The 12,777-nt window shown below is 36.5% G+C and overlaps 1 protein-coding gene across 7 annotated transcripts in view; it reads right to left on the bottom strand.

The window, feature by feature from the left end:
• The window catches only part of LOC124433547 (dentin sialophosphoprotein-like), a 71,109-nt gene that overhangs the window by 23,824 nt on the left and 34,508 nt on the right, over positions 1 to 12,777 (bottom strand). For 6 of the 7 annotated variants that reach the window (XM_046983333.1, XM_046983336.1, XM_046983338.1 and 3 more), the window contains one exon: positions 2,589 to 3,800. The exons of the other annotated variant lie outside the window; for it this stretch is intronic. In XM_046983333.1, coding sequence (XP_046839289.1) covers positions 2,799 to 3,800 — 1,002 coding nt within the window. In that variant the 3' untranslated portion in view covers positions 2,589 to 2,798. Of the gene's footprint in view, positions 1 to 2,588; positions 3,801 to 12,777 lie in introns of those variants that run through there. 7 annotated transcript variants of the gene reach the window in all.

Below are 12,777 nucleotides of genomic sequence, written 5' to 3'. Positions count from 1 at the left end.
TGTATGTATGTATGTATGTATGTATGTATGTATGTATGTATGTATGTATGTATGTATTATTAGGCACCTGTAAATCTTTAAACTCAAAAAGTTTCTAGAAGACCTTTCTCTCGACCAAAATCACCCGATTTTCCTTTTCAAGACACACCCATGTATCACAACAGAACCTCTTGCACATAATATTATGTAAAATACCAGACTAGGTTTGGTCAAACTTCAATTTAGTCACGCTAATGATGTTTTTACTCATTAGACAGTTAAACTTATAGCACTGCTTCGCATTCTATCTTAAGAGTGTTTGTCCCAAAACAATCGTTTCTTTTTTTTGTGGGACATTTAATGTAAAACTTTGGCTTCATTACAACAACACGCCCAAACAAATAGGCTTAGGCCCATTTCAAACATTGAACTTAATTTGTGTCAAGTGCCTTAAAGGCAAAAGGTAGGACTTTCTAATGAGGTCGTCCACTTAGGCACATTTTGCAAATAAAATTAACAAACCACCAAAATTAACAAACGAGTATATTTTATCCTTATAAGTAATGTATTGGATGCACAAGAGCTAAGGAAACAGGGTGTTGGGAGAAAGAACCTCTTTCAAAGACAGGGCAAATATTTTTCTGTTTTCTTTGTGGTGTAATCTACAAACATCGTTCTACAACAACTTCCCTTCATATCATCAAGTATGAACCAAGATCTTTTCCAGCAATACCCTTACCTTAAATCTGTCTTCCATAGTGTCACGACTTTACACTTTCTATAATCATCTGTTGTTCATTTGCCCCCAGCAAGAAAAGAAATTCTTTAAATAAAAAGCTATAAAATGAAATGCTTCGGGAGGTTTTCCTTTGCTGCTGTATAAATTTACCAAACATGTGACGGGTATTATCTTTGAAAACCAAAATCTCGCGTAAAGTTTGTACTAAAAATTGCGTTTTTCTGTAAATTTGTATGTCGATAACGGAAGCGCACAAATGATAATTCATTTGGGTGAAAATACATTTCCAAAACTGATGTTTGTTTATGTCTTTTTTATACTGTATGAAGTACTTAAGTATGTTGCGCATAATAGCAGCTACTTTGTAACAAAAACGCTTTAGTTTTTTTTGGCACGTTTGCAAGCATACGAAAACGAGAAACAATAGCAAAATGCTTTCTAGTTATGGTTAGCTATGGCTTTCTTTACAGAAATGTTATTGTCAAAAAATGTGGTATTTTGATAGTAAGTCTCATTTGAAAAATTTTGTTTGCCAAATTAGGACAAAAAGATTTGTGTTTTGTTTTGGAGCTTCGTAATTCATGTAAGTTATTTTTTTGTTTCTGTTTTTATTAGACCTCTGTCTTCGATATTAGTATATTTATTAAACATGAAACAAGTACATTTTATGGAAAAAAACAATCATGACACGAACCGCAAGTTACGGCGTATACGGACTAAATATTATTAATTTAATTATGAAAAACGTTCACAGTTTACACCCTACATAGCATGGTCAGCGTGCACACATTACATCAAATTTTAACTAGAATGATATCTCATTATACCAACACACTCAACCAGTGGATCAAGGGTACGTCAAAATAAATTACTTCAGCAGATTTTGGCATTAAATTTTCATTTCTAACCACGTACTTTAAAGGCAAATCTATTGGTAAAATTATATTCTTTAGAAATTCAAAACAATATATTGTTTCTGAAAATATTTTGAATTGAAATTAAAATCTGTAATTTATTTCGACGAATTCAGGATACAGCTGCCATGAACAGAATTTACTAGTATTTATATATAAATAACAAAGAGCAAGAAAGGGACCAAAATTAAAGCTGATGTTGCTTGACTTGCGCAACACTAGGGCATTTTCAAATTATCTGTGTAAAAATGATAGGACGCCTTGAAAGTTTCACGTGTCCCAATGTTTCCATCACAAACGGGTATTCTTCTTAGTTATATATTTTAATGTGCCTATAACGATAGTTATACACGGGCACATTGTAATATATAACTAAATAAGAAGAATATTCACAAAACTACATTTTCATCCCTACAAGCCTGTTTCGTGATTTCTCACTCTTCAGGGGATAATATAAAATGAGTACAAAAGCATGTGTTTAACTATTTATACAAGAGGAAGTTAAGGCAAAATTAAGGTAGAATTACATAATAAGTTAGTTGTACGATAGCAAATAATATAAAAGTGCTTTGTGGCGAAAGGAAAGGAGGAGGCAAGTTCGTTACGTTTGTTGAGTGATAATAGTTGTGGTTTCACATATCGTTATGTATGAATAAAAAAGAGTGCTTATACAAAAGTAGAGCGAAATTTAATTAGTTATTCAAAATATGACAATTATTTTCATTGTTACAACTTTAAGTTTCATGTTTTAGTTGCCTGATGATTGCATTTGGCATTAAACTTAAAGTTGTACCAATAAAAAGAATTGTTATATTTTGAATAATTGATTAGCTATATCGTCACGTAACCAAATTTTATGTCAAAGTAATTTTTGGGAGTTTGGAGAAAACGAGAAGAGATTCCATTTAACTTTAAAAAAGTCAATTGAACTGGGAAATAAATACAAAACACACCAATACAAAATAGTAGTTTCAATTGAGAAAATACGACTTTGGAAAAAATGCTAGTAACGTAACGATATATAGCTGTATACAAAAGCCCCAGTGATGCAACTCAAAAATTAATATGCCGATAACATATAGACAACAATTCTTAAAAGTAGCTGAATGAAAAAGCAAATTACAATTGTAGAAAATAGCATTCAAATGAAACTGATTATACAAACTTCACTTTCTCTTGTTTCTACTAATGATCTGAATATTTTCGTCATGACCTTTTCTAAGCTCGTTGCCACAAACGTCCGAAGAGCAATCGGCCCAATCATCAGCGATGACAAGCTTTCCATCCTCTTTTTTCAAGACAAGCACATACAAACTTTGAATGTCTTCTTCAATACTCTCGAAAAACGTGTTATCTTTTGTCAGGTCAAGAAGTTGAACCTCATTACGTTCTTCATTTCTTACCAAGTTCACACTATGGCTTTTATCTTTAGTGACATACGATAATATGCCTGCTTTACAGCCCAACTCTTTAAACTCCTTTATCGCACTTTCGCTCGTGCACTCTTGGGGGCGTATCCTTTTTAAGTAGTTATTATCTACGAGGCGTTCAAGTATGTTTGGACATTGCAGCATTTCCGGATGTTCCAACATATCGTTTAGTTTACCATGTATTGATTCACCAAAATCATTAATTAATTCCCGCATTAATTTCATTGCGGTTTCCATAAAAATGTGCTGCAAATTCGGCAACACCATTTTCGCAGGCAAAGGAGAACGTCCCAATTGTTCCAATAAATCGTTTAGTTTTTCAAGTATTGTTTTAAAAAAATCCTTCACTGACTTCTCTATTGGTTCACTTAAATCCTTCACTGATTTCTCTATTGGTTCCCTTAAATCCTTCACTAATTCCACTATGGTATTTATTTTTTCCTTCAAAAATTGCTCCAACTTCTGTAACTCTTTCGAGTCTTTAAATACATGGTTTTGTACTGATGAACAAAAATCCTGAATTCGTTCACTTATATCCTGCATTGATTTCCGCTTTGTATTCACTATTCTCCCGATTTGCATGACAGCTTCTTTCATCGAAAGAAAATGCCCCAACTTCTGCAACACCATTTCCGCACAAAAATTAGTATTTTCCATGTACAGCATAACCGAAAGAGTACTTGGGCCACATGGGGCGTAACGGCATGAAATAACTTCGAGAAGGTTTATGTCGAAGACCTAAGAACATATTTAATAAATTTACTGTTATAGTAACACAGTTTGACATCAGGTGGGGTAGACATCACATGAGATTTCTAGGCTCTCCTGAAATATTTCTGGCTAACAGAAAATTATTTACATCTTCTTGCAGTTTTTAAAATGACATATTTTCTTGCATTACGTTAAATTGCACCAGTAACCAAAAAAATACGAATTTTATAAAAAATTTGGTGAAACAGAGACTTTGTCGTGGTGACAAACTTAAAGATGGATTTCAGAATAGCAAATACCATGGTGAATGGTGATAATAACAATTTAATAGTTCTTAAAAGAACTGTTTTAACCAGAACACTAACCCAACAATTCAAAGGAACCGTTATTTACAGCTAGAAAGAGACACTGTGCATTTCGGCAGACTACTTGTCAGGTGTCAACGTCTGCTAAATGAGAACCTCCAAATCATGCTGTATTTATAATGTTACAAAAGGTCAATATCATGCCTATTTTTAGAGATGACACTTAAAACAGAGACAAAAGGATTACGTGTTTAATCTGTCTCTGTTTTTACGTGTTTAATCTGTCTCTGTTTTACGTGTTTAATCTGTCTCTAAAAATAGGGATGACATTGACTTTTTGTAACATTATAAATATAGCTTGATTTGGAGGTTCTCATTGACACTGACACTGCCGAAATGTGTCTCTTTCTAGCTGTAAATGGTTAATTGAGTTAGTGTTCTGGTTAAAACAGTTCTTTTAAGAACTATTACATTGTTTTATATCATTCACCATGGTATTTGCTATTTTGAAATCCATCTTTAAAAACTTTGGTACAATAAAATACTCTTATTACACTACATGCCGCAGAAGAATGGCTCATTACTGCCAAGTGAATATAACCTTACTATTTCGAAATTGCTCTAGCAAGATCGATTTCTATTCAGCAGTTTCAATTGGACCAGCACACCTAAAGCCCCTTAAATAACATTATATATTCTTATCCAACAAACCTATTTCAAAGTAGCCCTAAATGTAACCAAGAGTACTGTATTTTTTAATATTACAATGTGTTAAAGGAGTTGCCTACAGATACATGCTTGTTGATTTGCAATTCTTTAATACCTCTTCCGTTTTTACTGTATAGGGAGCAAGAGCATGCTCTCGAATCTGGTGCATTTTACACTTAGATACCTTAACCCCTCCTTTTCTTTTGACTGGCCGCACTTGCGGGTATTAAAACGCAAATTTTTGGAAGTTGACTTTAGTCCTTTTAAATGGTCAAAATGTCAGAATCGTCGTTTTTAATCAATGTCGAGTGTTTTGCGACCTCGTTCACTTATAGGGTAAATAATCAAACGTAGTTTTAGTAGCTTATGCAAGGGCGGTTGCAGGATTTTATTCAGTGATGAATGCCCTATGTGGAAAATTCGCATTACAATAACATTTTCATCATCAAGTCAATAAGTCATACGAGCTTAGTGAAGAGTGCACCCTCTGCAACGTCTTCCAGATCCACATATGTTATATTAGGCACGATGGCATGATATGAAATTGGAATTAATTGCTTTGGATGAACTATAATAAAAGCGGATAAAACTGATATGATTATTAATGAAAAAATATAATGGTTGTTAACATGAAATGCGGTTTCTCCACTGGATTTTCTTTTTCTAAAGGCAATATTATAACTTACAACTAAATGAGTACGCTGAAGCCAGCTTTTCCTGCTTATTCTAATGATAATATTATGGTAACTGCGTAAAGGCACTATTGATATTGCGCATTTAATAAAAACGACAAATTTTTTTAAAATAGACATGTTTTGACATCTCATGATGCCATCTTCAGTGTAAGTGAAATAATAAATAATACAAGATTTATATAAAAGTAATATGATACATAAATTACAACAATAATAAGGAAGTAAGAGAAATTAATGGGGAGCGTCCGAGCGTGTTATAAATTTAATATTGTATTGAATTTAAAAACTTGAACATTGAGGCCAATCTATCATCACAACAATCAAAAGACGAAGAACTAGAACTCCTGAAAAATGGCCTTGGGTTCAGCATTAAACCACTACGACTCAACTTAACCGACATTCTGGCAACATTCGAAAAAATCCACCAAACCATAAAACACAACATTCGCAATCAAGAAGACTACACCCATCTCAAAACAGAGCTGGCACACATCGCTCACTCGTACATCTCATCTTATCACCCGACACCAGCTGACTTTAAAAAACATCGCATCCTTAAAAACATTCGCAACAATCCAAACATATCATTCTCAAGCCGGACAAAGGCAACGGCGTTATAATCATGGATCGTCAAATGTATCGTAATTACTGCCTTAAAATCATTAACAATACAGCAAAGTTTACCCCACTCAAAGAAGACGTCACACTATCACGTGAAGCCAAACTGCAACGACTGTTTAGGGAGCTTCTAAAGAAAGACTCCATTAACAACAAAGTTTACAATGAAATCTTCCCCAGAGGTTCTCAACCCTCACGCTTCTATGCTTAACGAAACTCCACAAGAAACGAGAACCAGAACAATCGCCTCCACTACGACCGATAGTTTCATCAATTAACTCGAACAATTATAATTTAGCTAAGTATCTTAGTTCTCTACTAACACCACTCATACCAGATGACCACTCCACTAAAGATTCTTTCACTTTCCTCGACGACTTCTCATCTTTCAACTCATCAACTTGTTGTCACAAATTCTTCATCTCCTACGACGTTGAAAGCCTATTTACTAACATACCACTTACTGAAACCATCAACCTAGCAATTGACGTAATATTTACTCACAACCCCAGGTTCAGTATAAATAGGACAGACCTCACTCAACTGTTTTTAATAGCAACAGCACAGACGCATTTTTTATTTAATGGAGAATTTTATGACCAGACGGACGGTGTTGAGATGGGCTCTCCCTTACCACCCATACTTGCTAACATTTTCATGGGCTCACATGAACGAAACTGGCTAAACAATTACAACGCCACTAAACCACTATTTTACTGAAGATACGTTGACGATATTTTTTGTGTTTTTACTAACAAAACTGAGGCCATGAAGTTTTATAATTACATTAACACACGGCACGCAAACATTAGATTTTCATTTGAAACTGAACAACAAGATCAACTGCCATTTCTTGACATTTTACTAACAAAATCCCATGACAGCTGTACAACATCTACATATCACAAACCAACATACACGGAACTTCTGATGAACTATTTTAGTTTAACACCACTTTCATACAAAACCGGACTTATACGCACACTAATCGACAAAGCATACAAACTTAACAATACGAACAATGGCTTTCGACGAGACATAAAAAACATCACACCACTCTTTTACGAAACTCTTTCCCACTACACTTTAATAACATAACCGTAAAACGATATCTCGACAACAAACAAAGCAACAACCTCAAACTAGACACCGAAACTCCTGACACGACGAATACAAATGAAAATTCCAAAATAACAACTCTATACTTCAAGCTACCAAACATCGGACATTACTCAAGACACACACAGCGCAGACTTACAAACATTATGAAACGCTTTTCTACAGAAATTGACATTCGACTAATTTTCACATCATTCAAAATCAAAAACCTTTTCTCATGCAAAGACCCAATCCTTAATTGATTCAATTAAATCAATGGTGGTATATGAATTCGATTTCGCGGGATGTAATTCCCGATACATTGGCGAAACTTCGCGCCATTTATCCACCAGAATCGGGGAACATACCACAACAGACAAGACCCTCATATCTACCAACACCTTCTTAAATCTCACTCATCTAAAACCAACTATTCACCCTCTTGCTTCAAATCATCGACACTGCCAACACCTCATTCTCCCTTAAAATGAAAGAAGCACTCCACATAAACAAAACTAACCCTGACCTCAAAGTTCAAGTTTTTAAATTCAGTACAATATTTAGGTCCCGTCCACACTAAGCCGTATTCAAACGAAAACGGAGCTGTTTTGCTCCGGATACGGCTATCGTCCACACTACAACGCCGAAAACAATCACCGAAAACGGAGCTATTCAGGCCCCGTCCACACTAATCCGTATTCAAACGAAAACGGAGCTCTTTTGCTCCGTTTTTAGGAAAATTTGCGTCCACACTAATCGTTTTCTTATCGTTTTTGCCCGTCCACACTACTACGCGTTATGTTTCAAAAACGCTGTTGTACCCAAAGTGCGCATGACCAATAAACTTCGCGCATGAGCATTTCATTTTAACGAATCCGCGAAAGGTGAGAATAATTGGCGCCATTCTTAAATTCTCGTTGTTGTGGCTTACAATTCTTCAATATCTACATTTTTAAGTATGCCAAGGACAGGTGAAAATCTGTCGAAATCTAAAAAGGGTTGTTTTGCGTGGACTGATGATGAAGTCGAGCTACTTCTAAAAGTAACAAATGATTACAAAGTGCAGAAAAGCACCTAGAGTATAGACTGGGAGTCGGTGCAGTCGAAGTATGGCGATATCTTGGATATGTTTCAAGCAGAGTATCCTAACCAGGAAAATGCCACTGCTTTATTCAAAGAATATCCTCATAAACCAGAGGATATAACGAAAGCAACACTTTCAACCAAATTAAAAGCCATTCGGAAAAAATTTCGACAAGCTGTTCACTCGGGAAGGAAGAGTGGACATGGCCGCGTTGTCCTGCTGTATTTCGAGCTCTGTGAACAAATATGGGGCGGCTCTCCAGCGACAAACACGATTAGATCTGGCTTAGAAACAAGCACATTAATCGATGATGTTGATGTTGATGTTAATGTTGATAGTGTTCCAAATACCCCTGCATCAATAGAGATAAATGATGATGAAAGCAGAAGCCCAGAAGATGAAGACGAATCATATGATTCTACAACTTCGAGTAGCAGTACCATTCAGCATCGGCGTGAATTATTAAATTCAAAACTGAAGGGCTATAGACAGGAAAAGTTGAAGAGAAAACTTCCTGTAGATAGCCAGATGCTGAGTATTGCCCAGGAAGAACTTGAAATTAAAAAAAAATTGATCACAAGAATGGAAGAGATTGACCAAGAAAACTCAACTCAGATGAGAAGGATGATGACCAACATGGAAAAACTAACTGAGTCCATAGCAGATGGTTTTACTATGCTGAAGCAGGTATGCTAAGCCCACCACAGCTGCTATATTCACCACAGCCACCACAACCACCCATGCAACCTCACTACCCTCCCCGCCAAACATTTACTGAGTTGACACCGCTTCGATATTCTGGGAACAATGGAAACTTCACTTTTACACTTTTAGAGAGACGTTTTATCTTCGATTTTCTCGAAGCTGGGAAAGTCAAAAGCTTTAAAATAGCTTGTTTTCTTCTTGTAGAATCTAGGTGACGTCTTAGCAGGAATAAATGTGCCTTCAAGAGCACCAAAAGACTAGAAATCATAACAATCAGAAAAGAAGCCATAACAAAACACCTGTCCGCCATTTTAAATATTCGCAGTCGAATTACGTCACTATATCACTTACCATCGTTTTTACTGTCCACACTAGGAAACACCGTTTTCACAAAGCATCGTTTTCAAATTGCTCCACTCTGGAAAGCGTATTTGAATAGCTCCGTTTTCGGTGATCGTTTTCGGCGTTGTAGTGTGGACGATAGCCGTATCCGGAGCAAAACAGCTCCGTCTTCGTTTGAATACGGATTAGTGTGGACGGGACCTCAAATACGCTTTCCAGAGTGGAGCAATTTGAAAATGATGCTTTGTGAAAACGGTATTTCCTAGTGTGGACAGTAAAAACGATGGTAAGTGATATAGTGACGTAATTTGACCGCGAATATTTAAAATGGTGGACAGGTGCTTTGTTATGGCTTCTTTTCTGATTGTTAGGATTTCTAGTCTTTTGGTGCTCTTGAAGGCACATTTATTCCTGCTAAGACGTCACCTAGATTCTACAAGAAGAAAACAAGCTATTTTAAAGCTTTTGACTTTCCCAGCTTCGAGAAAATCGAAGATAAAACGTCTCTCTCTCGAGGGTTTTGCCTAAACCTCGAAGGTTTTGGACAAGACCTGGACGAAGTTCAGTGTGGTGGGACAAATTTGTCGCCAGAATTGTCGCGGAAGAAGAGTGGAGGGAAAATTTCCGAATGAGTAGGAACTCTCCGTACGCTCTAGCTTTCAAATTGAGGCCGTAAATCGAAGGAAAAGAAACAAGAATGCGGTCGCCGATCGACGTGGTAAAAAAAGTTGCAATAACTTTGTACTATTTAAGTGATGAAGGTCGTTTGCGAAAGACTGCAAATGCCTTTGGTGTTTCACGGCAGTCTGTCTCCAAAGTAGTTCGACAAGTTTGCAAAGCGATTGCCATTCACATTGGACCTGATTACATTCATTTGCCAACTTCAGAAGAGGATGTAAAAGACTTAGTTGCAAAATTTCATGTAGCTCATGGCTTTCCTCAGTGCTTAGGAGCAATTGACGGCACCCACGTCGAAATTAAGCAGCCAAAGGCAAATAGCACAGAATATATAAACAGAAAAGGACGCTAAAGTCTCAACGTTCAGGCTTCTTGTAACTATGATTATCGTTTTATTGATGTTGTCATTAAGTGGCCAGGCAGTGTCCATGATGCTAGGGTGTTCCAAAATTCCCAAATGAACCAAGTCTTGAGAGATGGCACCATACCACAATGCAGGCGGATAGTAGTTCCTGATGAGGACCCTATTCCGGTATTCCTTATGGGAGACCCTGCTTACCCGTTGATGCCCTACCTGATGAAGGAATATTCTAATGGTGGAACTACATTCCAGGAGCAGTACTTCGGGATGACTCTGTGTCAGTCCAGGATGGTCATCGAGTGTGCGTTTGGAAGATTAAAGGCAAGGTTTGGGTGTCTTAAGAGGGCCATGAACATAAATTTGAATGATCTCCCATATGTAATATATGCATGTTTTGTTCTTCACAATTTTTGTGAGATGAGAAAAGAAAAAATTGGAGAGAACAGAGTTCTGGCATTCATTGCTTTTGATAAACATTTCCAGCCATTATCAAATACAAATAATTTTATAACAGACAGCAATGAGGCAGAAGGAAAAAGAGTCAGGAGAGTTTTAACTAAATATTTTGATCCATGATTATATTACTATTACATAGTAACCTACAATATATATGATTATTAGAAATTTGTGTTCAACACTCTCCTCACTTTAGATAATTTTTCAGGATATGTATATCTGGTAGTTTTCTTGGCATTTATTAAATGCAGGACCCAAGCAGTAAACAATTAAGAATTGTAGTTAAGGCAGAAAACATAGCACTTCACAAGCTGATAAGTGATATGCCAGTTTCATAGCCAATGGTGCTTCATGCTAAAAACTGTTTTGCAGTGCATGCATCTTAAAATGCTTGCAAGGAACACCATTTTCTGATTTGAGAAAAGTGGTCTCCAATAAGGTGCCACATTAAAAAGGAAGTTGACTATCTTTGGAATATAGAGACTGTGTAAAAGTGAAGTGTCCAGAATATCGAAGCGGTGTCAACTCAGTAAATGTTTGGCGGGGAGGGTAGTGAGGTTGCATGGGTGGTTGTGGTGGCTGTGGTGAATATAGCAGCTGTGGTGGGCTTAGCATACCTGCTTCAGCATAGTAAAACCATCTGCTATGGACTCAGTTAGTTTTTCCATGTTGGTCATCATCCTTCTCATCTGAGTTGAGTTTTCTTGGTCAATCTCTTCCATTCTTGTGATCAATTTTTTTTTAATTTCAAGTTCTTCCTGGGCAATACTCAGCATCTGGCTATCTACAGGAAGTTTTCTCTTCAACTTTTCCTGTCTATAGCCCTTCAGTTTTGAATTTAATAATTCACGCCGATGCTGAATGGTACTGCTGCTCGAAGTTGTAGAATCATATGATTCGTCTTCATCTTCTGGGCTTCTGCTTTCATCATCATTTATCTCTATTGATGCAGGGGTATTTGGAACACTATCAACATTAACATCAACATCATCGATTAATGTGCTTGTTTCTAAGCCAGATCTAATCGTGTTTGTCGCTGGAGAGCCGCCCCATATTTGTTCACAGAGCTCGAAATACAGCAGGACAACGCGGCCATGTCCACTCTTCCTTCCCGAGTGAACAGCTTGTCGAAATTTTTTCCGAATGGCTTTTAATTTGGTTGAAAGTGTTGCTTTCGTTATATCCTCTGGTTTATGAGGATATTCTTTGAATAAAGCAGTGGCATTTTCCTGGTTAGGATACTCTGCTTGAAACATATCCAAGATATCGCCATACTTCGACTGCACCGACTCCCAGTCTATACTCTAGGTGCTTTTCTGCACTTTGTAATCATTTGTTACTTTTAGAAGTAGCTCGACTTCATCATCAGTCCACGTAAAACAACCCTTTTAGATTTCGACAGATTTTCACCTGTCCTTGGCATACTTAAAAATGTAGATATTGAAGAATTGTAAGCCACAACAACGAGAATTTAAGAATGGCGCCAATTATTCTCGCCTTTCGCGGATTCGTTAAAATGAAATGCTCATGCGCGAAGTTTATTTGGTCATGCGCACTTTGGGTACAACAGCGTTTTTGAAACATAACGCGTAGTAGTGTGGACGGGCAAAAACGATAAGAAAACGATTAGTGTGGACGCAAATTTTTCTAAAAACGGAGCAAAAGAGCTCCGTTCTCGTTTGAATACGGATTAGTGTAGACGGGGCCTTAGTTTACAAAACGCTCCCCACTAATTCGTCTTATTTCCTTATGATTGGTGTAATTTATGTATCATATTACTTTTACATAAGCCTTGTATTATTTATTATTTCACTCACACTGAAGATGGCATCATAAGATGTCGAAACATGTCAATTTTAAAAAAATTTGTCGTTTTTATTAAATGCGCGATAATATTATGGTTGAAAACTGCAAATGGTTCTCTTTACTTTTCAAAATCCATAAGTACAAACAA

This window comes from Xenia sp. Carnegie-2017, unplaced genomic scaffold (assembly GCF_021976095.1).
Source record: "Xenia sp. Carnegie-2017 unplaced genomic scaffold, XeniaSp_v1 HiC_scaffold_13, whole genome shotgun sequence".
Taxonomy (NCBI): domain Eukaryota; kingdom Metazoa; phylum Cnidaria; class Anthozoa; order Malacalcyonacea; family Xeniidae; genus Xenia; species Xenia sp. Carnegie-2017.
The sequence above is the reverse complement of the archived record's forward strand: the minus strand, read 5'-3'. Positions and strand labels throughout refer to the sequence as shown.